The 27,678-nt window shown below is 42.7% G+C and overlaps 2 protein-coding genes across 2 annotated transcripts in view; one reads left to right on the forward strand and one right to left on the reverse strand.

The window, feature by feature from the left end:
- Positions 1-1,153: 1,153 nt before the first annotated feature.
- IL12A (interleukin 12A) lies at positions 1,154-8,723 on the forward strand. The gene is made up of 7 exons (XM_036904081.2): positions 1,154-1,886; positions 2,524-2,678; positions 5,702-5,815; positions 6,156-6,197; positions 6,273-6,314; positions 6,413-6,556; positions 8,088-8,723. The coding sequence occupies exons 1-7, from the start codon at positions 1,871-1,873 to the stop codon at positions 8,241-8,243; spliced, it is 669 nt and encodes a 222-aa protein (XP_036759976.1). The 5' UTR covers positions 1,154-1,870; the 3' UTR covers positions 8,244-8,723.
- A 6,976-nt stretch (positions 8,724-15,699) lies between these two features.
- Positions 15,700-27,678, reverse strand: part of LOC118921937 (uncharacterized) — a 30,602-nt gene continuing 18,623 nt past the window's right edge. Inside the window, exons 12-17 of the mRNA XM_036904079.2 lie at positions 26,849-26,983; positions 24,186-24,324; positions 21,834-21,887; positions 21,511-21,591; positions 18,692-18,964; positions 15,700-17,124 (exon numbers count right to left, since the gene is read on the reverse strand). Coding sequence (XP_036759974.1) covers positions 17,114-17,124; positions 18,692-18,964; positions 21,511-21,591; positions 21,834-21,887; positions 24,186-24,324; positions 26,849-26,983 — 693 coding nt within the window. The 3' untranslated portion in view covers positions 15,700-17,113. The remainder of the gene's footprint in view (positions 17,125-18,691; positions 18,965-21,510; positions 21,592-21,833; positions 21,888-24,185; positions 24,325-26,848; positions 26,984-27,678) is intronic.

The raw sequence follows: 27,678 nt of genomic DNA on the forward strand, positions 1-27,678 counted from the left end.
CTCATCAACCTTAAGCCATGACCCATGTTGGGAGCTGGTGCCAACAACTGGAGAGTTCTTGATTCGGACCAGGAGATAACACAGCTTTCTCCTAAGTGGGTTCATCATCCCATCTTTAGTAGAGGCCAGTCCTGTGTAGTGTTTGTGGTAGCTATGGGATGCTACCTCATCCATCCTGACTTTAGTGGGGATCCAGAGGAAAGGAGGAGGAACCACCCACTGTTCTCTCCTGTGCCCCAAAAGGCTTTTCCTACCCAAGGTAGGTGCATCTACACAAAGGTGGGCACTGGTGGCTCCATAGGGAAGTCCTAGGGCCTGAGTACCATCAAACTCACAGAAGTTCTAAGTGGGTGACCAAACACACCCTTCCTTTCCCACACACCCAGGGTGACTAACCCTTGAGGAAGAAATGAGTGAACTGAAAAGTCCCACAGGAACCTCAAACCCAGCACATCTAAAGTGGAACTTCTTACCATCGCCTGCAAATTCAGTCTCCCCTTACAGTAACCCGTGTAGGACCTGGAACAACTTCCATTCAGCCTTTCTCAGAGCCTTCCTGCCCCTTATACCTGAGGACTTACCAAGCCTTGCCCCCTCCAGCACTGACAATCCCTCCTATGCCCTTCGCTTTCCATTCTTAAAGGAGCCTTAGCCACATCTTCCCAACTGCTCCATCCACTCCTGACCCCAATCCATCCTCCACACTGCTGCTAAAGGGAGTCTTTCATCATGCGTATCTAACCATGTCTCCTGCCTAACACCCTAGAAAGCTCCCCCACCAAACCTCAGAGCAGAACATGCACTCCTTAGCATGGCATCTCCTAGCACGGCAAGGCCATGGCCATCTCCAGCCTCACAACCTGACAGCAGGACTCCCCCTTGACTGTGCTTCTTGTTCCTGCTCCTCCCCTGCACCCCTCCCCCTGAAAGTGCCCTAATGCCTACTCACCCCTCAACACTCGGGCTGGGGGCTCCTGCTTCTGGGAGCCTTTGCTGCCTCCTCACCCACATTGTTCCTTCTGAGGTGCCCTCTCTCTGGGCGCCCAGGACCCTGTGCATCCATTACACTAAACTGTAATGGTTTTCTCCTGGACACTGTCAGAAACAGGATTCTCTAAAGGAGTGATTATTGCATAGACAGTCTGGTTTCATCCCTTTCTTGTTGAAAATGGTACCTGTGCACAAAACACATAGAGTTAATTCGGTGTGGAAGTGCCCCAAAAGGACCTGTTCATGGCTGGGTGTCCCGCACCTGCCACACTGTCAGCCTGGAACACTGTGGACGGTCTGAATAAAAAAATGATGAGTGAATGAATGAAGAATGATGAAGGAATGATTTGCCCACCCCCATCCAGAACTAGGCGGGAGGGCAGAATCAGGGCATCTCCTGCGAACAGCAGAAAAGTGGGGCCACTCCTCGGCGCCCCATCGGGAGGGGGCGCAGCAGGACCGCAGGGCGAGGGCTGGGCGGCTGGGGACGGGAGCTTCCGAGGCCGGGGGATGAGGGTGGCGGGCAAGGGGTCGGGCTTGCCCGGAGACCCAGCGCCGCGACAATGCCGGAATTTCGCTTTCCCTTTGGGGCAGCCGGAGGCGGCGGGGCCGTCCCGGAACGTCTGCGGCCAGGCTCCCGGGGAGTTAATCCGAAAGCGCCGCAAACCCCGCGGGCCGACCTCCACGTGTCACTAGAAGCTGATGTAGAGAGAGACCGAGAGAAAGAAAGCAAGAGACCGAAGTCCCGGGAAAGTCCTGTCGCGCTTCGGGGCAATTATAAAAATGTGACCCCCTAGGCCGGCATCCCAGCCACCGCCTCCCCTGTCGCGCCCGCCCGTCCGCGTCCAGCCGCCAGCTCCGTGCACAGCGCCCGCTCAGCATGGGTCCCACTCGCAGTGAGTTAGCAGCCTGAGCGCGGCGCTGGGGTGGGGAGGGCGGCCACGGGGGCAGGGGAAGCACAAAGTTGGGGCCGCTAAGGCGAGACTAGATCAGCAGGGCCTTGCCGAGGAGAAAGGGAGGGAAGACTTAGAGCGTGTTCACCGCGCACTAAATAGGAACGGCAGTGTCCTTTGAAACAGCCTCCCGAGCTAAGTCCACTTAGCAGTTTTGGAACTGAGGCCCCCAGGGGTAGATTTCTTGATCAGATTTCCTCTGCGACAGCTGTAAGAGGGTAGATCCCAGCCAGCTTGAAAGTTAGGCTCTGTCACCCCACTGTTCCCAAAACACTAGGTCATGAGTCTGAGCCAGACACTTCAGCACCTGACCTCGGTTTCCCTACTGGCAAAATGGAGGCTTTTTCTGGGTGAGCTCTGAGTCCAAAACCCTCATCCAGAGCTCATTAGGGGCTCTCATAGGGTGGGCTTCTAGCCCTAGAATAGAGCACCACCCTCCAGGAACTTGATTCCTCTCTCAGGTGTGGAAGGAAGACTGGGAATAAGTGGAGGTTGGTGCCCGGAAAGAGTGGATGGGTGGGTGGAGATGCCCAAATGGACTGAAGTGACAAGCTCAGCCTGCCTCTCACTTCCCTTCCAGGGCTCCTCTTCGTGGCCATGCTGGCCCTCCTAAACCACCTGGGCCACCCCGGTTTGGCCAGGAGCCTCCCCACAGCCACACCAGGCCTAGGAATGCTCCAGTGCCTCAGCCACTCCCAAAACCTGCTGAGGGCCGTCGGCAACATGCTTCAGAAGGTGAGCTTTTCGGTGTCCCTGTTCCCACTTTGCAGCCTCTGTAGGGAAGGGGCTTCTCTGAACCCTCGGTCACCTGAAGGAACTGCAGAGGAATTGTGGACGTTAATCAGGAGCTGTCAAGAGGGGGAAAGGGAACTTTACAAATGGCCCAACTAATAGCCAAAGAATCTCAGTGAAATTGTGTCCCCAGAGAAAGCGAGAATGGTAATAAATTATAATGGCATTTGTATTGGCTGCATCCACACAGGGGAAAGTGGATATTTACAGTGTTCCCGGTAGCTTGCCAACAGAGATGAAATTGTGTCAGGCCCACACTGTTTCTCTGACACACTTATCAATCCAGGAAACTGTTATGAGGTGCAGTCTCTGTGCTCCCAGGGGCTACAAAGATGAACTAGACTTGCCCTTCACGTTGCTCACCAGCTTCCAGTCTGGTGACGCAGTTTGTTGTCAGAGTAACATTTCAGTGGGCCCGTGATGCACGTCCAGACCTCATTTTCTAGTGAGAGAGCTATCTGATTTTTTTTGACAAAGAGTTTACCTATTTTTATGTATAGAGTTATCTATTTTATTTATGAATGAATTTCATTCCTTTTTTTAGGTTTCATATTTGATGCAAAAAAATTTTTTTTCTTTTAAAAGTGGCCCAATAAGCCATTGCTTTTGCCACAATGGCCAAAACCAATGTTTTTAAAAGCTGTCCTATTGCCTTCCTGCTAGCCAGTAAATCTTCCTTGAATATTTTCTAGCTTGTTGCTTTATGACTATCTCAAAATAAGTTCAATGCCACAAGGCCTCTTAAAGAATTTTCTCCCTTCTAAATCTTTCATAATGTGCTGCCTTACAGTTCAATCAATCTTAATTAAAAGGCGACTCACCAAGTGAAAACTGAAGAGATGAGTACTTTGATTCCTGAAGAAAGGTTCAATATTGATACAATTTTAGAGCTCCAATTTAAATAGATGCTTTATGTGAAAAGCTGACTCTTCTACTCCCAGGTACTGCGCTAAAGGTCAAAAAATCGTAGAACTCAACTTGATATTTTTATATCATTCCTTTGTCCCATTTGCCAGAAGAAGGCAGCTGGCTACTGCAGACAGGTAGCACATGCACACAGTTCACAGGCCATAAGCAGCCCACAGACTTGTATGGTTTGGCCCATGTCTTTCATACTTTATTTTGATTTTTGAGTTTGTTGGCACTGAAAAAGTGCAACTTTTCTTATTCTTTCATATAAGAATACAAATTTCCATCTTCCCTTTAAAAGCATCTGAAGAATGTTAACAGAGGGCCTGCATTTCCAAAGCTCTCTCTTTACGACCTGCTCAGGACAGTGGCTGCCCAGGTCTGCTTCAACACCTCCAGAAAGACTGCACCATTCCCTGTTGATGCTGTAACTGATTACCACAAACTGAGTGGCCTTACACGACACAAATTTATTATCTTACAGCTCTGGAGGCCAGAAATCCAAAATGGGTCACTGGGCTAAAATCAAAATCAGCAGAATTCTGTCCTTTTTTGGAGTCTCTAGAGGAGTATATGTTTTCTTGCACTTTCTAGCTTCTAGAGGTGTGTGGTCCCCTTCCCTCTTCAAAGCCAGCAATGGCCAACTGAGTCTTTCTTATACTGTGTTACTCTCCTGTTGACTCTCCGGGCTCTTTCCCTACACTGGACCCACCCTGGTGGTAATCCAAGATAACCTTCCTACTTTAAGGTCAGCTGATTTTGTCCCTAATTTTATCTGCAACCTAAATTCCCCTTTGCCGTGTACAAAACATATTCCCAGGTTCTGGCGATCGAAAGTGGGTGTCTTTTGGTTGGGGGACATTATTCTGTCTACCACAGGTAGGGATTTACTACTTGTTCCCAAACACATTCTGCACCCTCAAGCCTGGACTCATGCTTGCACAGTTCCCTCCACCTGACAGAACTCATTCTTCCTCCTCTGCCTGTCACCCTTCTAATCCTCTTAATGCAGATGTCCCATCTCTCAGGAAGCTTTTGCTTGCCTTCCAGCCAGCTCCTCAGAGCCTTCTTACCCTTCTTAGTACTTTTTACCTCCTAGTCATTTGGGCACTTGCCTGTCTCTGCAGCTGATCTTGGAACCCTGGGGCTGTAACATAGTGCTCTTGTTTGTCGTATCCCTTAGTACAGCAGTCCCCCCATAGCGATGGGGGTTGCATCCTAAGACCCCCAGTGGATGCCTGAAACCATGGGTAGTTGATAAAATGAGATGATAAAATGACTATGTGATGAGAGGAAGTGAGGTGAATGATGTAGGCATTGTGATGTTATGCTACTATGTTTGACCTTCTCACCTTATGGTCAAAGGAGAAGGATCATCTGTTTCTGGCCTGTGGTTCATCTTGGGTAACTGAAACTGGAAAGTGAACCCTCAGATAAGGGGGGGACACGTATGCCTAGCATAGTGCCTGGTACACATCAGTCTTATTAATTGGAAAAATGACCTTGATCAACTTCTTAAGATAAATATCATAGTTCAACAATCCTTTTCCAACATGCTTGTAAAATGATGTGTGTGTGCGTCTGTGTGTGTGTGTCTGTGTGTGTGTGTCTGTGTGTGTGTATGTATACAAACCAAATCTCCACTTATCTTTAGGATTGCATGTCTATTATAGCAATCAAGTTGTGACCTTAACAGGTCCCCCCCTTTAGAAGTTATACTTGAAAAAGATATTCATAAAACACAGGAGGTTTGGCAAAAGAGAAAAACTGTTTTCACCAAAAGCAAGTGTCACAGCATGGTCTAGATGCTGATTAGCACAGGCTGCTGAAATGATTTGTAGTGTTTACATAATGGAAAAACGTATCATCCAGAGTTACATGTCCTAAGTAAAGAAGAGGAGGTAAATGACCTGTTCCCTTTTGTCTTATGAAGACCCCAAATTTCTTACAGGTCAGAGAGACAGAGGCCAAGGACCGCCAGTTCTCTCTTTGCTCATGGGAGCCAGGAGCTTATTGATATTATAAACTGGGTTTCTCTTTTTATGTTCTCTTAACAGGCCAGACAAACCCTTGAATTTTACTCCTGCTCTTCTGAAGAGATTGATCATGAAGATATCACAAAAGATAAAACCAGTACGGTGGAGGCCTGCTTACCACTGGAATTAACCACGGTATAGCTGATTTTCTTCCCAAAGCATGTAATACAGTTAAGAACTAATAAAACCTCTTCTTCTTTCAAAAATTTTCATGGTTCTGGTCTCCATCATCAAGGGCCTTGAACAGGTCCTGCTTCAGAAGTTAGATCTGAAAAAATATTACAAAACAAATATGTTTTTTCACAATAATGTGAATATACTTACCACTACTGAACTGTACACTTAAAAATAGTTAAGATGGTAAATCTTATGTGTTTTTATTACTACAATAAAAAAAGATATTTTGGGGGAGAAAGTTCAGAAAAACATGTATTAAGAATTAACATCTTTGATGTGCAATTTTTTTTTTCTCTAGAATGAGAGCTGCCTGGCTTCCAGAGAGATCTCTTTCTTAACTGTAAGTCAGAAAATTCAAGGTTTCAGCCCATATTATGAATTCATATCATTGATGTCTGATTATTTTTTCTTCTAGAATGGGAGTTGTCTGGCCTCCAGTAAGGCCTCTTTTATGATGGTAAGACACAAAACTCTTTCCTCAAACACAGTGCAGGGAGATGGGGACATTTTTAGCCCATCTCAATGTTCCCTTCCCCATTTTATCATATCACCCAGACCCTGTGCCTTAGCAGTATCTATGAAGACTTGAAGATGTACCAGGTGGAGTTCAAGGCCATGAATGCAAAGCTTTTGATGGATCCTAAGAGGCAGATCTCTCTGGACCAAAACATGCTGGCAGCTATTGACGAGCTGATGCAGGTAAGGCCTTTCTATCAGTGAGAATACCTTCATGCTGAGACAGCCAGCCAGGGTCCCTGATGGAGAAATATAAAAACCAGCCCTTTCTGATTGGGAGACGCCTGAAATCCCCCTTCTAAAATCCCTGTAGAGCCATAGCCTTGAAGGTGCCTTCTAGAAAGAGCAAACAGGAGCATATCATGTTAAGAAAAGCAGCCTCCCATTTCTTGACTGTGTAGTAGGCACCAGAATCTCAACAAATGTTTTCCTCCTTATGTCATCCACAACACCCATAGCTGGTCTGTCTGTACACAGGAGGAAACCAAAACATAAGAGAGCTAGTCACTTGTCCAAGGCCACACAGCTTCTAAGTGGCAGAGGCAGGATTTTAACCCCCATCAAAGGGATTCCACTACACTTCGCTTCTTGTTCACTTCTGAAGGCTCCAGGATGTGCACATGAGGGGCCAGCATGCAAATTTCTCTGATATTACTTGAGAAAACAAGTGGGGCTAGGGTCTGGGTATGACCCCCTTTTGAACTAAAATGTGAATAAAGTAAAAGAATGACCTACCACTGAGTTCATCCACAATTGTACTCACAGACAGGTACTACTTTGTAATTTTCTCAGTCACCGTAACACATGATGCTGATACAAAACATAGAAATATCCACGTAAGACAGGGTGAGTGCTTCGGTGATCAGGGCATGGGATAAAAAATACGGTGTCAGGAATCATCTAAAAAGGAATCTTCCTTCCTTCCTTTTCTTTCTTTCTTTTTTGTGCCAATTACCTATTTGGAAGGCAGTGAACTTCACATATGCATCACAGAATGTCACCATACAGAGTTGTTATGATATTCCATTTCAGGTCCAAGAGTCAGGTGATCTGGGTGCTGGAATCAATTCTAATATTAATCAGACAGTTATGCTCAAGCCATTTCCCTCTCTCTGCCTCAGGCTTTTCCTCTACAAAATGGGATGGCTTCACTCACCTTACCTTTCTTTTAGGCTTTTTTGTGAGGAACAAACGAAAGTTCTGATCATTGTGGAAATATAAGGTCTTGCATTATGTTATCAAATTAAAGGGCTGAACCTGGGAGATCCATTGTCAGGGGTATTGATCTGACACAAATGAGTCTGTACTAAACAGGTCTATTACTGATAGAGAGTTCCAGTCAATAGCAATCTATCACCTCCCTGTTCTAAAAGGACTTAGCTTCTTAATATAACATAAAAAATTTAATTAGATATTGCAGCAGATGTCATCTTAACAGAATTGTTCCTTCCTAAAATATAACTCCCACTAAATGGTTTTCTAAATAGCTTTAAGGGTCTTTTCAGAGCTCACTGAAGATACACATGCTTGGATAATGAATCTTCCTTCTCTCAGGTTCGCCTGCCATCTGGCTGGGAGTAGATTTGGGTTGGGTTTAGGAGATGTAATGAGGGAGTGGGTTGCGGGCTGAGACATGTATTGGCTTCACCCATTTTTATGGACCGATGTTTTAATTTTGGGATACTGTATATGTCGTGCTTAATATTTCTCCTAGGCCCTGAGTTTCAACAGTGAGACTGTGCCACAAAAACCCTCCCTTGAAGAACCGGATTTTTATAAAACTAAAATCAAGCTCTGCATACTTCTTCATGCTTTCAGAATTCGTGTGGTGACTATCGATAGAATGATGAGCTATCTGAATTCGTCCTAAAATGCTGATGTCTCTCCCAACCTTACAGGCATTTTTATAATAATTTGAACCAAAGAAATTTAATAGGATATGGGTTAAGAACTGGGGACAGGATGGCCTGTCATGGCCCTACTAAGCTAATACAATAATTCTCATGCCTGTTTACATTAGTCACCACCCAAAATTTGAAGGCTCGGACTATAATATCCACATGATTCCTTTGGTCAAGTATATTTCCTATTTACTACAGATAAGTTGTTTTTAAGTTTTCATGAGCAAAATGCTAAGGAGGGAAAATGTCCTCACTGAACATGTTTTTCTTTTCCTTTTAATAGAAGAGCAAGAATTTATAAGCTATTTCTGTACCAAAGTGTTTGTAGGAACAAACACTCAAGCATAATTTATTTTAAAATATCTATTTATATAATTTTATGTTCATGAAAGCATGTGAACTTATATTTATTTATGTAATATTTATTAAAATATTTATTATCAAATGGATTTCAGTATAACATGTTCTAAAAATAAAATGATTGAATTAAAGTAATTCTCATACTTTTCTAATATAGTTGGAATATATTAAATGTTAAAACCACATTGTGGGAAAACTGAAAACTCTAATGAAATTTCAGCAAAATTCCCTTGGAAAGAAATGCCACAATATGCTTACCTATTTTCTAGGTCCTTTAACTCCAGATTTTAAAGGAAGCCTAGTAAGACTAGATAGGCTCTGATACTGAGGCCATTGAATGAGTTATGGTTTTTGAGAGTATGCTTCATGATTGTTCAATATCTGAATCTGAAAGTAAAATATAAAGAAATGTTTTTTCCCTCTTAACCACAGCCCTGTAACTGTGCATTAGACAAATACATAATACCGTCCAACTGGGAAAAACATCATTAAGAGAACTTCTAGTTAACTTATTCTAATTTTTATGACCTGGGTCCTCCAGGGGAACTTGTTTCTAAATTACAATGAGAAAAACTCTCCAATTGCTTTAAAATTCTGCCTAAACCACATGGATGATTGCCTTGCTTTGGCTTAAGAGATGGGCTTTTAATGACCCAAATATTAAATTCCATCTTTTCAATTCTCTAAACCATATAAATTTTAAAAGATTCACCTGACAGAATACCATGTAATTTTAGTACTCTGATAATCATACTCTTCCTTACTATGAAAAGGCTGTAAGAAAGGACCTCGTCAGAGTCCCTCCTTTGCTCCTGTGAATCCCCCTGATCCGTGTGGCCAACTGTCTTGCCAGTGGGTTTCAGCCCCGGGCAAGTTCGCTATGGATTCAATGTGACCAAAGAAATTGACAGCAAAACATTCTCGGGGTAAAAGGGTTATAACCAACTTTATTTCCAGTTGGCAGGTCAGTCACTAGAATCCCATTCACTCAGAGCAAGACTGTGTGCAGCAAGCCGGTCCCTGACTCTGGGCCCCTCTGTCCGCACAGCCATCCTCTGGGCCCCTCTCTCTGCACAGTCGTCCCACACAGCAGTCCTCTGGGCCTCTGTCCTCGGCGCTGCCACCACTCCAGCCTCTGCTCTGCTCTCCTGCAGCCTTGCAGCCCTGCCACCGTGTCACGCCCAGAGCACTGGGTGGAGCTCTTTTTATAGAGTCAACAGCCATGTAGTGTCCACGAATGTGCAGTGAGCTAGTCAACCATGGCCAGGTGAGAATCCTGGCCACAGGAACTCTCATTTTATCCACACTCCACCCCCTCCAGGATTCTCTCCTCTCAATCCATGTGCCCTTAGTCCTCTGCAATGGTCCCTGTGCAAGGAAGCTCAAACATTGTTCTCCAGCCTCTCCAGCAAAAAGTCTTGCAGACTCACAGGCCGGACTTGTGGCTCTGTCTCTAACCTCTGCCTCTTTGGTCTTAATGGCTGGAACTGCTGCTCTGGTTTCAGTTGTTGCCATAGCTCCAGTAAGATCCTATTTGGCTTCCCATCTAATTTCCTTCCATCTACTCCTGCCCATATAAAATCAACCCACATCTGGGTCTTCATAACCCTCATGAGGCCCCTCAAATTCCTCCTGTGAGTAACAGGTCTTACTTCTTTCCGGGTTCTCATTGCTTCAGCTACTGTACATGTCATCTCCCATTTTGTAATCGCTGCCTCAAGGTGGGCTGCACTGTCAGGGAAGACAGCTTTCCCATCTCTTATACCGACAGAACAATTTCATCCACCCCTAAGTCCCACAGCCACCAGCTCAGCCTGAGTATAGGGGTGGACCATAGAGCCCCAAGTCTTGGGGAGGGGCTGCTCCTCTCCTTGGGGAACTTTCAGCTGCTGGGTCTCTATTTTCTTTACAACCATTGGGCACGCTTTCAATACAGGAGGGGCCTGTGCCTCTGGCATCACCCCTTCATCCTTCCCCAGCTCCTCCATTTCTGGGGCTGATGGCACCTTTCTCTCCACTTCCCCAACTGCCTCCTCTGCTACAGTGCCTCGCAACAATGACAGCTCAGTCTTCAAAAGCTCTCTTACCTTCAGCTCAATGCTTCACAGCTGACTTTCTCGTGCCACTCTCCCTCAGGAGCTCATCCCTTTCCTTGATGGCCTCTTCCTCCTTCAGAACACCTGGCAGCACTGCCTTCTCATCTCCAATGGCACCTTGCTGCCAGTGCTCTCGTGCTGCCTCCTCCAGCATCAATGCCATCTCCTTCCTCAGGGAATCCACAGAAGTCTGCAGCTTGTGTTCTCATGCCACCATTTCTTGGGTCTCCTCTGTAGACCTTTTTAAGACTGTGAGAAGCAGCCAACCCACAGTCCCTGCTGCCTCCTGGGAATTTAGCTTCTCAAAGGATCTGCTTACTATACCAAGGGCCACCCCTACTGCCTCAGGTGTCCCCTCCACTTGCCTCCAGTCCTGGGGTGGGGCCCAGTCCTCTAGGAGGCAAGCCATCTCAGACCACATACCCACTGGGGGACAATCCACTGTCTCCCCATTCACAGGGGCAGCCCGCTGAAGCACCCCTCCCATAAGGGCAGCCTGTCTTTTCCTTGATCAACAATGAATCCTGCCAACTACACCAATTGTCTTGCCAATGGGTTTCAGCCCCGGGCAAGTTCACTATGGATTCAGTGTGACCAAAGAAATTGACAGCAAAACGTTTTCAGGGTGAAAGGGTTATACCCAACTTTATTTTCAGGTGGCAGGTCAGTCACTAGAATCCCATTCACTCAGAGCAAGTCTGTGTGCAGCAAGCCAGTCTCTGCCTCTGGCCCCTCTGTCTGCACAGCCGTCCTCTGGGCCTCTCTGCTCAGTCGTGCTGCACAGCCATCCTCTGGGCCTCTGTCCTAGGCGCTGCCATCTCTCCAGCCTCTGCTCTGCTCTCCTGCAGCCTTGCAGCCGTGCCACTGTGTCATGCCCAGAGCCCTGGATGGAGCTCTTTCTATACAGTCAACAGCCATGTATTGCCCACAGGTGTGCAGAGAGCTAGTCAACCAGGGCCAGGTGGGAATCCTGGCCACAGGAACTCTCATTTTATCCACACCAACATTCATTTTTCAGATTCACAGCCTACTTGATACACAATTAGATAGAAATCATCACAAGTTAGATCCCGTCATTCACTTTTTCTTTAGGGATTTCTTCACAAACTTGAATGACCTGCAAGTGAGTCACAGACAGGAGTCCCTTGCCGGTAAACGGCGCATTTAGGGTTTCAGCAGCTTTGATAGTGGTTAGAGCTTGATGGCTGGAGGCGGCTGCGGAGCTGCTGGCATCCCCACAGGGACTGGTGACTTGGCTGGTGTCTGCCGGTTGTCTGCGCCCAGAAGGAAGAAGAGGCAAGCAGATTGTCTATCTTATGGGTGGGCTTATGCAGAGCAAACAGAGGTGTTAACTTTGGTTCTAGAAATTATAACATATGCTTCAAGAACATGACTGGCCCAAGAAACGTCTTCACAATCAATTCCGTTCTGCATTACATGGTTAGTTTACCACTTTTTCCTTTTAAGCTGTGGTCTGCAACTTACAAGTTGTATAACGTGACCACATTGTTCTAACCTCTCCACCTGTTTCCTCTTCTAAGAAATAAAGATAATACTAGAACGTACCTCAGAGGATCAGAACCATGGTTAAATGGAACAACTCATACAAAGCACTAGCATTGCACCTGGCACATAATAAATGCACAATTCATGTGAGCAATTTTGGGAAATTACTAGTCTTCAGGCTTGGTGACCAAGTCAAGTTCATTAAACTCCCTTTGTTACCATTTCCTATATGTGAAATTCAGAAAATTGTATTTCATGGTGCTGTTGTAAGTATTCAATGACACATCACAGTGCTGCCATCTCTTTTGAGTCAGTGTTCTACACCAAGTTTTTTTAATTGTTAGATCATTTGTTTAAAGAGAGTGATGCCATCTCCCTCCATGCACTCAGCATATCATGGGTGTTCAGCAGAGGAGGGTCATCTGGTGCAACATAAGAGGGCAAAAGGCAGGGGCCCAGCCCTCATGGAATAGAGGGTGGGTAGCAAAGCACACTTACTAAGACTTGAGATCCCCCTAAAAATATTCCCCAGTCCTAGCCCATTAGAGATCCATTTGATTAACAAGTTTACTTTTTCAAAAAGAAAATAAACATTGAAAGTGTTTCTTTCACCTAAGAATGACTTAGTCAGAGAATCAACATGAAAAACAACTGACAGCTGCCCCACTGAGGGCCCAGAGGTTTGGAGAAAGAAGACAGTTCTCAGGAGCAATCTGGGCAGACAGTCAAAGGTGGGTATTGGACAACTCTAGGAGACGCAAAAGGGCCTTAGATACCCTGAGGAAAGAAAACATGGAGACAAAAGGGAAGAAAACCAGCTTTGTCTGGGGCCAATGCAGGCAGAGGTCACAAGTCCCCTTGGCCGTATTACCCTGGGCCATTCAGTTTTGACCTTATTTGGGAACTAAACATTTGGTTCTACCTAGAATAACAGCCTTCCAAGTTTAAGGCAAAGTGTATTACAACACTGTTATGGACTGAATGAGTCCCTCTAAAATTCTTCCACTGAAGGCCTGACCTCCAGTGTGATGGTTTTTGGAGATGGGGCCTTTTAGGAGGTTAGTTAGGTCCGAAGCATGAAGCCCTTATTATGGCGTTAGGGCCCTTTTAAGAAGAGACTCGGTGGCATCTCCCCCACCCCTGGTACCACTACATGAGGACACAGTGACAAGGGGACCATGTGCCAACAGGGATGAGAGCTCGCAGCAGACACTAAATCTGCCAGCACCCTGATCATGGACCTCCCAGTCTCCAGAACTGTGAGAAATAAACATCTATTAAGCTACCCAGTCTACAGTATTTTGTCATAGCAGTCTGAGTTGACTTGAGAAACTTACTTTAAATAAGACAAAAACTCAACCACATTTTTCAAAAATTGAATTGTATCAATTTTTTGGTTGAAATGTGCCTGTTTAGAACAAGTCAAAAACTAGTTATATTTATGTATCTTTGGGTATATTAAAATTATGATTGTGAATTACAGCGGCAATATATCAGAGACAATATAGTCAGAACCTTGTTAGAAGCAATAGAAGCTGATGCTCACCATGTGCCTACTAAGTACCAGGCATTTTTAAGTGTTAACCACAAATCCATAGAATCCTCCCAATAACCGTACAGGGAGGGACTATTGCCTTCCTCTTTCTATAAATGAGGAAACTGAGGTAAGAGGCTATATAAGCATGCACAATGAGCTAAAGATTCTGTGATGTGAACCCAGGTGGCCTGCTCCCAGCCTACGCAAGCAACCACTGCACCCTTCTTGCCTCTTGTATTAAGGTCCCAGGAAGTCAAGGGACACTTTCACCATAAGCATGCAAATATCATCACAGTTATTTATGCACCCCCCCACCCCCACCTCACTACACTGAGGGTCTCAAGCACAGGAAATATCATTTACTTATGTATTTGTGTTTCAGGCCCTGGCACTCAACAATGGAATAAAGACAAAGGCGAAAGGCAAATCTTCACAGGTTCCCACACGTCTCATTTCTTTTTCTAATCTAAGAATAAACAAGAAATTCTTTAGTCTTTAAAAACATCACATTCTTCCCAGTTACAAAAAAGTTTAAAATGCACATGCTTGCTTGGTTCAAAACAATTACACATGCTTATAATGGAGGGAAAAATCCAAACTTCATAAGCCTGAGTTAAATAATTTACATAGCTGTGATTCAGAATTACATGGTTACTGTCCCTTAATAACAATGTGCCAACAAAACGTAGCACATTGAAGAACTAGAAAACGGTTCCCTTCATTGCAGATGTTTTAGAACCAGACTCATGGGTGACAGTTTCAAGAGCCCCAAGCAACAGACTCATTCGTTCCCACGGCCGGGGGTCCAGCAGGGCTCCTCAATCACCCCACAGCCCCTCTCACCGAGAGCCACTTCACTTTTGAATGGTTTACCAATGCAAGTTCCTGGTAAGATTTCACAAATGACTTCTACAGCTAAGGAAAAGTTAAAAACTCAATGAACTAGTCCAAGTCCCTCTATGCAATTACATTTTTTTAAGTAATAAAACCACTTTTTTAGATTTCCCAACTTGCCTGAAAATAAAACATGCTACAAATTCATCGAGCATACTCCCTTCTAAAAATAACACTGACACCAAAAAGTATATAGCAAACTGCAATGGACCTCCAGGAAATAAAGATGACTCACTCACTCCGGGTTATCTAGGAATCCACATTCTGACCAGAACCAAAGGGACGTCTGTCCTCCAGAGGCCGTGGAGCAAAGCTAGACATTCCAGCTCAGAAGCAGGAAGGGCATCAGAATTCCATGCTCAGAATTCAACCCCAGGGCCCCTATTGGAGTATCAGCTGCTACTCGGCTGTTACCAGAAATGCTGGAACCATGGTATGTAGGCTGGAAAGGACACAGCCAGCAGTAAAGCCCTGGGTACCCAGATGGGATCACAGCCGATGATCACCCAGGAAGGACCTTCAGCGTGATCAACAGGCTGCGCCAGCTGCAGAAAATCACCATCCCCAAGAGGACACACTCAAAAATCAGCAAATTCAGGGGCCTCTTCAGGAAATTGGGTGAAAACACGCTTCCACGTGACATAGTAGGGAAAAAAGTGTTCGCCTAAAGCAATTCAATAAAATAACAAAATGAGTCCCAAATGAGAGAAATCATATTAAAGAGATCACAGGTAAGGAGCTAGTATGAATCCCCCTGGTTTTAAATAAGAACACACCTTTCCATCACCAGGGGGAGGAAACTATCGTTACTGGCGCAAAGAGGTTAAGGGGATACACAAGTTTTCCTGAACCTGTGCAAACTCCTGGGTGAACTAGTTTATCCTGGTTTACACTCCCTCAGCCTCAGGCCAAGACCTGGAGAGCTGGGTACAAAACCCACTAATGCCCAACAGCCAAGATAGCAGCAACTGAGGACCAGGATGCTTTAAAAAATAATTTGTAAGTAAATAATAATACAAAAAGACACATTAGCACTGTACAAATGCAGATTTATTTCCTTCCCTTCATCCACAGTATGAGTATGATTGAAAATTGTTAGGAAGCCAGCTTACATACAAACCACCTCTGAAATTATGCTTTTCCTGGGAAAACAACTTACGAAAAATAATAAACATTTAAAAATTCAAGTCCTTTACAAGTATTTTACACTTCTAAAACTCCGTGTTTCCTAAAATATAGTACAATTAAAAAAAATTCATAAAGTGACACTGATTTGAACTCCACAGGATCCCTGACAATTAAAAATATGTTCTTCCCTATAAAGTGAATTTGTTCTTCACAGGCAAAACAATAAATTGTGTTTCTTTGATTAATTCATTGAGATTTATTTTACTGTCCAGCTAATTCCTACAGAAGACTAACAGCTATTTAGTTTCTTCAGATAAGTTAACAAAATACATCCAAAATGTTAATCACCACATACGTCATTCTGAGAGTGACAATATCTACACATTAAAAAAAAACAAAACACTTCAATTAACAAGAGCCAATGTGGCCTATCATTCCTTGGAGCAAGTCTTCTTCAAGAAGAGATGACAGTTTTTCCGTGGTCTCACTAAGTCTATTTCTGAGTGGCAATTTTTTTCCCCCCAGAAAGTAAATGATCCCAGGTTGAAAGTCAAGAAATGTAGTGTTTGGCCTGGTGATATCATAAGGCTGATGTAACTTGATGTAACTTGTTCACTGATTCGGTGAACTTCCCCAGTGAGATTAGGAGATCACCTCTGAGCTTACATACCAACATCAGGATGGGGAGGGGATTACATTCCTTTGTAATCGTTCTACGACCAGGTGACATGATTGGCTTAACGGTTTCACAGACCATTAGCCAAACAGGTTAGTTAGTAATGGGAGATGTGAAAATCATATTCCAAATAAAAGGATATAGTATATCCAGGGGCAGGTGTATCTGTCGGAGTGGGAGCTAAAAGAACAGGATACTCTCTTCGTTATTAATGTCAATACGAAAAAGGTGAAAGTAAATTAGGGCAAGTTTAAGTACACCACCACTTAATTGCTAAAAATGTTGCAAACAGTTGATTGGAATTTCATACTTCACAGACTCCAAACGGAAAATCACCACATTTCTCAGCTGCCTGAGTTGAGTCATTTTAAGCACCCTTTGTGAGTATATGTGTTTGTGTGAGTAGGAGGTGCAAAAAAACAAATCCTGATATTATAGAGGTTTTTTCTTCCTCAAGTTTTCCAAATATTTTACATTCTCTTGGCCCCTGAATAATGTGAGCTGCAGTGTCCCTGTGAAAGGAGCTGCTTCCACAGACTGTGAAGTTCAAGGTCTCATCCATCTAGACCTAATTACCAGTTGAAATGGTCTTTTGCTGGTGAAAGTTCCTGAGGTTTCCTTTATCAGTTCATCCTCCCAACTTCACAGGAAACCTAACAAAAGAGAGAATCAAACACATTCAGGGTTTTGTTGCTAGGGGCAAAAGGAGGATGCTTTTAAAGAAAATCAATTTTCCATTTCAAAAAGGAACTTCTGGAAGTGGCTGGGTTTTCCTGCGCTGAAGATAAGCCACTGCAATTTAAAGGCTGTGGTTACAAGATACTAAAATGTCCTCATAAAAATACAGAATTCGACCAATTAATCAGGTATTTTGGCAACACAAGGGCACAAAATACCAATAAATTTGGTTTTTTGTTTTCAACTCACAGATTTTTTTTTCCTAGTTTGAGGAAATTGTACTAATATGTCTTTATGATTCCTAAAAAAATCTCACAAATCCCTTTATAGTTCTAATGAATCAACAAGTCAAATGTCTAACGACGTCAGGGACAGATAAAAACAGAAAACAAAGAAACAACCTGTTATAAGGGGTTGGCGAGATTTTTTCCACCTTTCTTTGATGGGAAGTGGCTGTGCTTATTCGGTTATCAGAACACAGAAGCCATCTTTGTCCACAGGCAGAAATGCCTATATGCAAATGCAGTAAAGGATGTAAATTACTGAGGGTAGGCTCAGTAATTTACATAACTTCAACATATCCAAGAATAAGAATTTAAGTCCAAGAATACTGAAACCAGCTCTTCTATTTACTTGAGGCTTCTGCACCCCAAGTCTACAGGGGCAGTTCAGGAAGCCTGTCCATGCTGCCTGAGCATATTCTGAGATATCATAGAATGCTTTTACTTCTCATATAGACTTTTGAATCATCTGCACACTTTTACATTCTTTTGGAATATAAAGTCCAAATAGAATTCCAAACAAAAACCTCTCTCTGACATACTAAGATTTCTGAGAAGTAACACTCCATTTGTTAACCATGGTAACAATATATAACAATCGGAGCTTTGAATTAGTTTGACCTCAGGTTTAACAATATGCTAAATCAAGCACAAATAAAGAAGTGCTTAAAAACAAAGGAAGGAACTGTGTGGTTTTCTGGATTGAGACTAGAAACAACTCCCTTTAGCCCCCTCTGGGCTCTGCTATGCCGCTTCCAGTCTTTGCCACCTGAGGTTGACTGGTGCCACCCCGTGGCCTCCCTGAGCACTGCTTTGCCCGGCGGGAGTGCCAGGAGGCTCAGTGCTACCAGTTATGTCTCATGTACCATAACGACGTTCGTATCTAAGCCCTTACCAAGCCTCACTACCTGCTTGGAGCTTCACACACATTACCTCTTTTCATTCTCACAACAAACCCAGGACACAGAGGCATCTGCATCCAATTGCCAGATGGGAACACAGAGGCTTAAAGTTAGGTTAAGAATCTGCCTAATCACAAAGCTCGCCAGCACTTGAGAAGAAATCTGAACCCTTCCTCTGACTCCAAGTGTACCTTTGCTTAGATTATGGCAGCCCACATACTTACTGCTGCATTTCCAGAATTCTCTGAACCCCAAGCTTATAAATAACCAATCAAAACATTCTGTGGTAAAATTTAGCTTTTTACATAGACACAGCTTGATTCCAAGTAAATGGCTGATTAAGATAATTTCCTGCTCACCTTCCAGCACATTTTGGATTTCAATGGAGACGGCGTTTTTCAAGCAGTTATATAAATTCTGGGCTGTGGCATTACTCTGCTCCTTTTCTTGCCACTTTTTCAGCATCCTAAACTTCCAAAGGGTAACATCTTCATTCTTCTTCCGGATGTCATCAACATCGTTGATATCCAACTCCAGGTTGGCAATGGCAATTTTTATCCAGTCCTTCCCCAACTTCCCAGCAAGGGTAATCAACTGAGTGTCAGTTAACGGGGTTCTAGTCTTTGCTCCATCTAAAAGCAAATGAGGAATTCAGTAGTTCCTTCCTCTCAACACTTCAATCATTTAAAGCAATTTATAATGAAAATGTATTCTCTTTACATAAAAAAGGATACCATGATTTGTAACTTTAACTGCTTTTAAAATATATTTAGGTGACAAAAATTCCCTGCTTTCCAAATAACTATTATAATGAGGAAGGAAACTATTTCATATAATAACAGTAAATGGGCTATAATGTTCACAATGATAATTCAGTAATTCAGGAAATCAGACTGTTTTACAAAGCAGCACAAATTCGGTTGGAAGGAAAAAAAATCAAGACACCAAAAATAATTTAATTGGGTCGAAAAGAAAAATAAACAGTTCTGCCCTTGCTTACCCCTGTGTCTTTAGCTAAATGTTAGTGCCACATACATACATGACCTTAGTGGCCACTAAAGGGGACACCAAGAGATATGAATTGCTCTTTCCATTATGCCATCTCCTGGCATTAGGGTAAAAAGTACATTTCATGGCAAAGTCATGAGATGGTATCTGTAACATCTACTGATCTCTACAAAATAGTATCATAATCTAGGAAGGGCATGTTTGCCAAAGCAAACCACTGACCCCGTAGAAAATATGAGGCCTACCATTAAGCTAGATTTTCTACTTTCACATTTTTTAGCTGGTTGTGCTATGGTGCAGCAAAGCTCACTGGCTGCAGAACTTTGGTTAAGGGTCCTCAAGGCGTTACAAATCCCAGAGGTGATATCAACAGGTGGGTGAGAGGTAAGAATACTACTTTCTCCCCTCCTCGAGGACCACAACACCTCTGCTCATCTATGTGGACCTAACAGTGGTGCTTGGACTCTTGCCCACTTCAGTTCCTTCTCTAACCTCCTATATTGAAGAACGGGTCTCCACGTGGCCTGCGCCCTCTAGTGGGGTCCTTATACGTGGTGGCTTGCTCCTAGCTCTCAGCTCTTGGCTGCAGTGAAAACTACACAAGGAACCTGTTAAAAATGAAGTTCCAGAACCATCACAAAGCCTACTGTAACAGACTCTGAACCTAAATTTTATCAACATCTCAAGGTGATTCTGTTAAGGTTGAGCACTGATCATATTTTTTAAAGCAACACAGTGATATACTGAGTCTAAAACTACCAGGAATAGTGATTTGATACCTCAAAGAATGTTGAAAAAAATACACAAAATTAAATCTTTATTAATTTAGATACCACACTATCAACTCCAAAAAGGTTGAAAATCCTTAATCTTTCCAGATACTATTTAATAATTTTAATTCTATTTCTAGCTAGTTGATATTGGAACTAATTTTAAATAGCCAAATAATTACATGAAACATGAAAAACTTTCTCTATATACCAATTTAATATAAAATTGTGTCCAAGTCAACTGTAAGTTCTGAGGATCTAATGTACCACATGACTATAGTTAATAATCCTGTACTGCATACTTGAAATTTGCTAAGAGTAGGTCTTAATAAGCATTCTCATCATCCAAAAAAAAAAAAAAGAAAGAAAAGGTTACTGTGAGGTGATAGATATGCTAATTAACTTAACTGATAAACATTTCACACTGTATACATATATCAAATCATCACATTGTACAATTTAAGTATATACAATTTAATTTGTCAATTATATCTCATAAAACTAGAAAAAAATTGTACTCCAATTCAGTTAAGTTGTAGAAATAATTCCAAAGCCTCAGTTATTTTGGGCTTTACTTATTAAAAATAATCTATAATTTCTGCACATGTAAAAATCATAAACATCATCTTCACAGCCTTCTGCTCTAGAAAGTGGATAGCATCTTGTTTCACTTTATAGAAAACGAGTTTATCTGTTTTTACAGATTCATCCCTTACAAGAGTAGCAGAAAAGGCATTTTGATAAAGGGTTAATTTAGAGAGATATTTGAGGCCCCTAAAGCCTTAAGACCTTGTCCCATACAATTTGAATCTGAGTTTTTAAGCTTAGGTTTGTGAATGCTGGTTGGACTTCAATTTTGAGGTACATACTCCACCTTCTGGCTCCTTAAAGAACTGTTGTTAAACATTTTAAATCTCTTTATTGTATTTCACAGCAAGGACCTTTGGTCTTTGCCATTAAAAGAAAGAAATTATGTTGACACTTGCCGCAAATAATAGAGCTGGAGGCTCTCCACCCACTCATGCAGCTACTAGCTGTGAAGCCAGTGAATGCACACAAAGACATTCATGATTTCATTCATTCGATTAACAGGTATCGCCTTCTATATAGAAGGCTCCATGCTCAGTGCTATAGGAAACAGAAAGATGGACAGTCTTCCGTTCTACTCCCACGTAGTGAAGGGAAGAAGTGGGGAGTCAAGCTGGGAAAGCAGGCTGGGGCAGACCAAGGAGGAACCACTATCCAGGCCTGAGATGCTGGGACACAGAGAAAGTTCCGAGGAGGGCAAGAACAACTGGGATGTGGCCCCAGGAAGACTGACCCAACAGCATAGGGTTGGATGAATGTCAATGGGGAGTCCAGGGAAAATAGTTTACAGCCACTGTGACATTTTTACAAACCTGAAGTGTCAACCTGCTTGATTCTTTTATCATAGATCTCCTCATCAGGTAAGCTGCTACTCATTTTTCGTCTTCTGTTACCTTACATAAACAAACAAACAAACAAATAAATAAATAAACAAACTGGCTTTCCCATATGCTCTTGTCTACCAACCTTCAACCTGGAATTTTTTTTTTTTAATCATTAGTCAGGTAGAAACAATTGAAAATGGATTCAACGGTTGTTCAGACAACTGAGAGTTACAGAACACTTAACAGATCCACAGCAAAAGAAAAATTCTGGTGAATCGAAGGAATAAAAGAGTAGGTTCAAACTCACTTACCACTTATGTTGCTTTTCGAGATGTTCTGATTCTGATCATGCTGAACCCAGTCACCTGTTAAAGTACAATAAGCATCAACTGGTAGAAGTAGTATGAAATTTGAATTGAAGAAATTAATTTGTGAAAGCATGTATAACTGTAGAGTCTTGCCGATCTCCCTGAAGTTCAAATATAAGTTTGGGATTTTAACTTGATATGTATGCAAATGTAGTAGACTTGAACTTCTGAGATAAATAATGAATAGTATTCCTTCCAACAGATCTCGTAGGGTGTTTGCCAAATGAATGTCACCTGTCTACCGCTGTCATGATTTTTGCCATACCCAAGGCCAGGTGACAAGTTATTAAGTATTTAACTCTATAACTACTGTAACTAGAACACTTGTACCACTTGCCATATGGATAAGGAAGCCAGAAAAATTAACATTTTTTATTCTAAATGTGTTTATATGTACTCCACCTAAAACAACCTCATATGCTATCATTCTGTACATTGGAGAACACTATACTTGTGAAATTACACATGTCATTGGGATTCTACACCACTTTTCCTGTTTGAAATTTAATCCCTGCTCTATGAAATGTCTGTTTCATGCAGGCCTTGTATGAGCCCCTTTAATGAGGATGCCTTAATATAGAGGTAATTTCAATTAATCATTAGCTTATATAAAAAAAAATAGTGGAGACCAGAAACATCTTACAATATAGAGTATTATTAAAAAGTTCTAAAAAAATCAAATATAACTAAACTCCTTATCAAGTGTTCTTTAAAACTACCAAGAGACTCAGTCCAGAGAACATCTGATCTTCGGGCTGCTACATGTCAAATATCTCTATTAGTGTAGCATTGCTGTGATTAAAAAGTGACATCTTTTAGGTTCATTTATTTGGACAAATAATGAATACCAAGAAAAACAATGTAATCCCCAATAAACAGTCCCAACTAGAATTCTTAACAGCTAAGTAATTTTAGCTTAGATAAAAAGGCCTGTTTTTATAGGGCACTGGCTAATTTATAGGGTACACTGAGAATAAGGTAATACTGAGAATCAAGAATCAATCATATCTATAGAAAAGGCTCATGCTTAAACTAGGACTGAGAATTCCAAAATAATTATATCAAGTTTCATTTCTAAAGTATAAAAACATGATAGGAAATACAGACTCCAAAGAACATTAATCTGTATTTTGGAAATAAAGATATAAAGGTATGCCTGGCACACAGCATCCACTCTATGTCACTGTTAGCAGTCAAATTCATTTGTCCACACAACCCAATGGATACAAAAGAAATAAGCTTAAAAAGAGGATTCAAATGTTCAGTTGATAAAGAGATTCATAGAATACTTAAGTCCTTGATATTATTACATTTGTGCAGCAAAATAAAAATTCTAGAGGATGAAAGGCACCGAAGAGAGTTAAAACTCCCTGAATGTCCAGCTACTGGCACATACCACTGATGCTGCCCTTCAGAATGATACTCTAGTCAACGCTGGACTAGGTGTGATACTGGGAAAGAGGGTATCATAATCCAAAATGAAATGATGCAGAAAAGCAATTCTACTACAAACATGCAGCACTGGCAGGAGGGACCTCAGTGCCATTTGCACTACAGCCACAACTGGGTTGAGACTTGCCCACACTCCCACCCACTGCTTCTGCCTCCCTTTTGGTTCCAAAATTCACTATACACATCTGTTTTTCTAACAACTTCCTCCAAAGAGAACTGGTGGTCAAGCTCAGATTTGCCTGAGGAGGAGGCAAGGGGCAGCGACCTGGTCCCGAATGTCCCCTCTCCCAGAGGCAGTCCACATGGACTGCAGCCCTCTCCCACCTCTCCCAGAGCAGGAGAGGATGTTAAAGAGGTAGCAGCCAGAGGGCTTCCCAGCACCAAAATATGAAACGGGAGGAATGCGCTCCCCCAGCAGAGCTGTAACCACAGAGCAGTAGCTCCCAGCGGGCAGGGTCAGGCCAACGAGACATGCAATCAACCAAAAAAGCAGGTCTCCATCCAGCTCACAGAAGACACTCTGTCACAACACCCCTAATTCACATTAAAATATCTGAGAGCCTAAGCTCAGGGTGGTAAGGGTAAAACAGACTTCTGAAGCCTCACTGACTAAAGTCCCCCAGCACATGCTTGCCGCACCCCCCACGGACCTCCAGGTACCGGGATGGTGGGTGTCTGAGAACCAGAGCCAGGGTACTTCCGTTCCAGGAGCCTGGGCCTTTGTTTCTCTTAATCAGGTTTTCAAACGTTATGGTAATGACAGAGACAATCACTCTGTTGGCCTTTACCTGCCCACCACCTCACAAACCAGAGTTTTCATTGGAGATACAAAAAAACACTTACATTCTCTCAGTTTTGCTTTCCACACAATTTCCTCAGAATCCATTTCAACCAAAAGTAATTTAAATTCCACGGGTTGCTCCAAATACACTTCAATATAACTTTTCAATTTCAAAAGTGAGCCATCAACAAATTCAATTTCCTTTAAAAAAAAGTGATATTATAAACTATTTAAAAGTTGGATTAATTGACAACAGAAAATGTCAAATAAGGAACAACTGAAGGACTCGTGCTTGCTTGACTGCTCACTGCAAGCCTGACCTTGGGCATCCCACTCCTTAATCACCTGGCCTCTTAACCTTCTGGCTTTGGCCCCTCTTTATTGCAATCTCCTTTCCTACTCTCTTTGCGGCTGCCAGTACCTTGGCCCTGTTTTTCTAAGCATAACTTTTCATCCCTTTCTGACTTCAGTGATTCATGCTCCCATACTGGAACACGCTCTCACTCATCAACCACCCTTTCATTCGTGCTTTTAAATGCCCTCACCATCTCCTGCTTAGATTGTTCTACAACCCGAAATTGAGTCAACAACACTTACAGAACTACACCGAGTGTTTAATCCACATTCCCTCATCGGATAAATGCCACCTTTCCCCAACAAGTCCTTTGCCTGCTGTGGATAAAGAATCTCGGAGAAGCTGATTAACATGCCCAATAAATGGATGGTCCTGACCTGCCCTCTCTCTTTCCATCCCAGATCACTAGCATACTCCTCACACGCTTCAGCAGGTCACCAGGGCCTACACAGCCCAGGTAATGCCCTCGGGTGGCCCCACTCTTCCCAAAGCCCTCTGCAGTCTCGTTTCCCTGGAGCTACCTGGGGCCTGGAGCCCAGCTGTGCGTTCCCATCACCTCCCTGAGGCACCTGCACCGCCTTCTTCCAGGAGAGTTCACCTCTGCTCCTGAATCCCTCTCCTCAACCCCAGAACAAACTCCTCACTGTGTGGGGAGCCTCCCTGGAAACCCACGGCGCTTTGCACCATCTCTGTGGTAACACCACACTGCATTAGAATCATTTATTTACATGAGTGTAGTATTTCTCTCACTACACTGGCATCATTTGTGTGAAAAGATCATGACTGACTCATTTTTAATTCTTAGCTCTTATCCCAGGTTGACCTGTGATTGGTACTTTTGATAAATGTCAGTTAAACAAATCATTAATGGTATGTAACTAATAAGAATGCCTTATTTACACAGTTTTACAACTCTCCAAGAGCCCAAAACCTTTACTTTATGTGATCCTTAGAGCAATCCTAGAAGATTATCCACATTTTATAGGCCAGAAGTTTGGTTAAGAGACAGCATACAACTGGTAACACAACTAAATTATTTAAAGCCCTCCAGCCATCAGTATTTGTAACAAAGAATGCTTGGGGCCATCTAGTTCTCTTCCCGGGTGGATTCACCCATTTGATATGTATTATTCCCTCTCCTAGTGGTTCTTACTCCTGGCAGCACATTCCAGCCACCGTTCCCAGCTTTGACGAGCCACATGCTGAACCCATTCCCAGACCAGTGAAATCAGCACCTCTGGAGGTGGGACCCAAGCCACAGACTTTTCAGCTCCCAGGGAATTCCGTTATCCATCAAAGACCAAGAATCACTGTTCTAAGTGAACCCTTCAAATTTAAGTCCACCTTTCCGACAAAGCTACAGTCTGCTTCTGGTGACTGTCTTGAGGTGCCACTGGCCAGGGCTTGATCAACTCGGAAGGGCTGGGAATCAGCCTCTCAGAACCCAGGGGAAAGACCGTGGCATGAGGCACCAAGGACAGAAGCGGCTCGGCGCCCGGCTCGCCCATGGCCAGGGCATGTGACTTGAGCAGAGCCCTGCGTGCTTTGCGCAGTAGTTTCTCCAGCCGCATCGCACTAAGGCTCCAGTGACACTGGGTGCAAAGGGACCGTTTGAAACTAAAAAGGAAGGTTTTGGAAGGCTGTCCGATTAACCTGATTGCTTCTACAGGGTACAAGGCCCCAGATAATATAATAAAAATAATGCAACATGGACCATTACAATTAGCTCTCTCTTGCTTCACATTTTAATATAATGGAATCCAAACATGTTTTCAACTTTTCATAAACTATAAAATAAACAAACAAAAGAGGTGTATAAAGGAATTTCCAACACAGATGTCTAGGCTAGATAAGCTAGGCATACATCCAGAGCACAAATGAAAAGAAGTTTTAAAAATAGTGCAGCAATTTTTGAGAAATCAAAAACACTTATAAATGTCATAGTGTGTAAACAGTTTAAAGCTAGTGACAATTTGTTCATGTAACTATTTTTCAAATGCCTTCCTCCCAGTAAGTAAAGCCCAATATCCCTCATTAGCAAGTCTTTTCCATTAACCTTCAATGCTCTGTGACTTAAACTTAAGGTTTTTATTCCTCTGAAGCTAACATTGTTTGAAGAATTAAATTAAAAATTCAAGAAAATTTGAAATCTTTTTAGGGGAAAGAGATTGGATAATCTATTTTTGCAATAGTTGCAGATTAATCCAGAAATTCAATAGCATCTTTGGAATAAGCTACAAGTTAATCAAAACAATTGCTTTCTTATAAATAAATTTTAAAAAAGAGAACAAAATGCCTTATTTTGAAACCTTCAAACTACCAAAATAATACATCCCTGTTGTTATTCCAAATGGTTTTTAAACTATATACCTCTGGGGTAATTTCAGCTTCTGGCTCACTGATCAGTCTGTATTTCTTCCCGCTCTGTAATAACTTGTGGCAAACAGGAGGCTTGTCGATTTTCATGAATTTCTTAGAGGAGTGCTTCACAGACTTGGAAATATCCTAAAGGTGGAAATAGGTTTTAGTTTTGAAATTCATCAGCAGCAACTGTTAAGAACTGTAAGAGTCCAAGCAGTGCACGTGACAGCCTGTATTAACTTCATCTCCTCCTACAAAATGACAGCAATGTAGTAACATCCACAGTGCTTCAAAAAGAAATGCCACAGAGGCTAAGGCGCCAGGCCTCTCTGCACACTTTCAGGCTCTTAGATCTCCAAACATCTTTCTGCAAGAACACAACAGTCAAAACTGACACATGTCCCCGTGCAGCACCAAAAATTTGCCTCTGAAGGATTTAAGAACGTTAAATTAGCACTAGCAGTAAATATCTGTACTAGTTACATTCCCATGCCTGAAGAGAAAGCAACTATTTTACAGTACACAGATTCAGTTTACTAAGAGTTTGTTTCTACCCAGCACTTCGTTATGTTCCCATCCTTATTTTCACAACCATTCGTCTGACGTGGCCATAGAGGGGACACTGACTTTACATGTATTACTCAAATGTCCCTAAGAGGTTAATGTAACCTTTGACCCAGGCTCACTTATAAAGCAACTGTACAGCTGAACATGAAATTTAGCTTTCCCGAAGGCAAAGTTCAAAGAAATCTTTTCCAACAAAAGAAAAAAGAAATCAACCAAAGAAGAAGGGTGTAAAAAAATAAAACATCAGCCAGGAAGGACATCCTGCCTTAGCA

This window comes from Manis pentadactyla, chromosome 1 (assembly GCF_030020395.1).
Source record: "Manis pentadactyla isolate mManPen7 chromosome 1, mManPen7.hap1, whole genome shotgun sequence".
Classification (NCBI taxonomy): Eukaryota; Metazoa; Chordata; class Mammalia; order Pholidota; family Manidae; genus Manis; species Manis pentadactyla.

What these genes read in the sequence shown, in the direction of transcription:
- IL12A (XM_036904081.2), top strand. An exon ending in TCGGCAACATGCTTCAGAAG is followed by an intron (nt 2,679 to 5,701) that starts GTGAGCTTTTCG and finishes TTCTCTTAACAG; the next exon opens with GCCAGACAAACCCTTGAATT. An exon ending in GTAAGGCCTCTTTTATGATG is followed by an intron (nt 6,315 to 6,412) that starts GTAAGACACAAA and finishes CATATCACCCAG; the next exon opens with ACCCTGTGCCTTAGCAGTAT.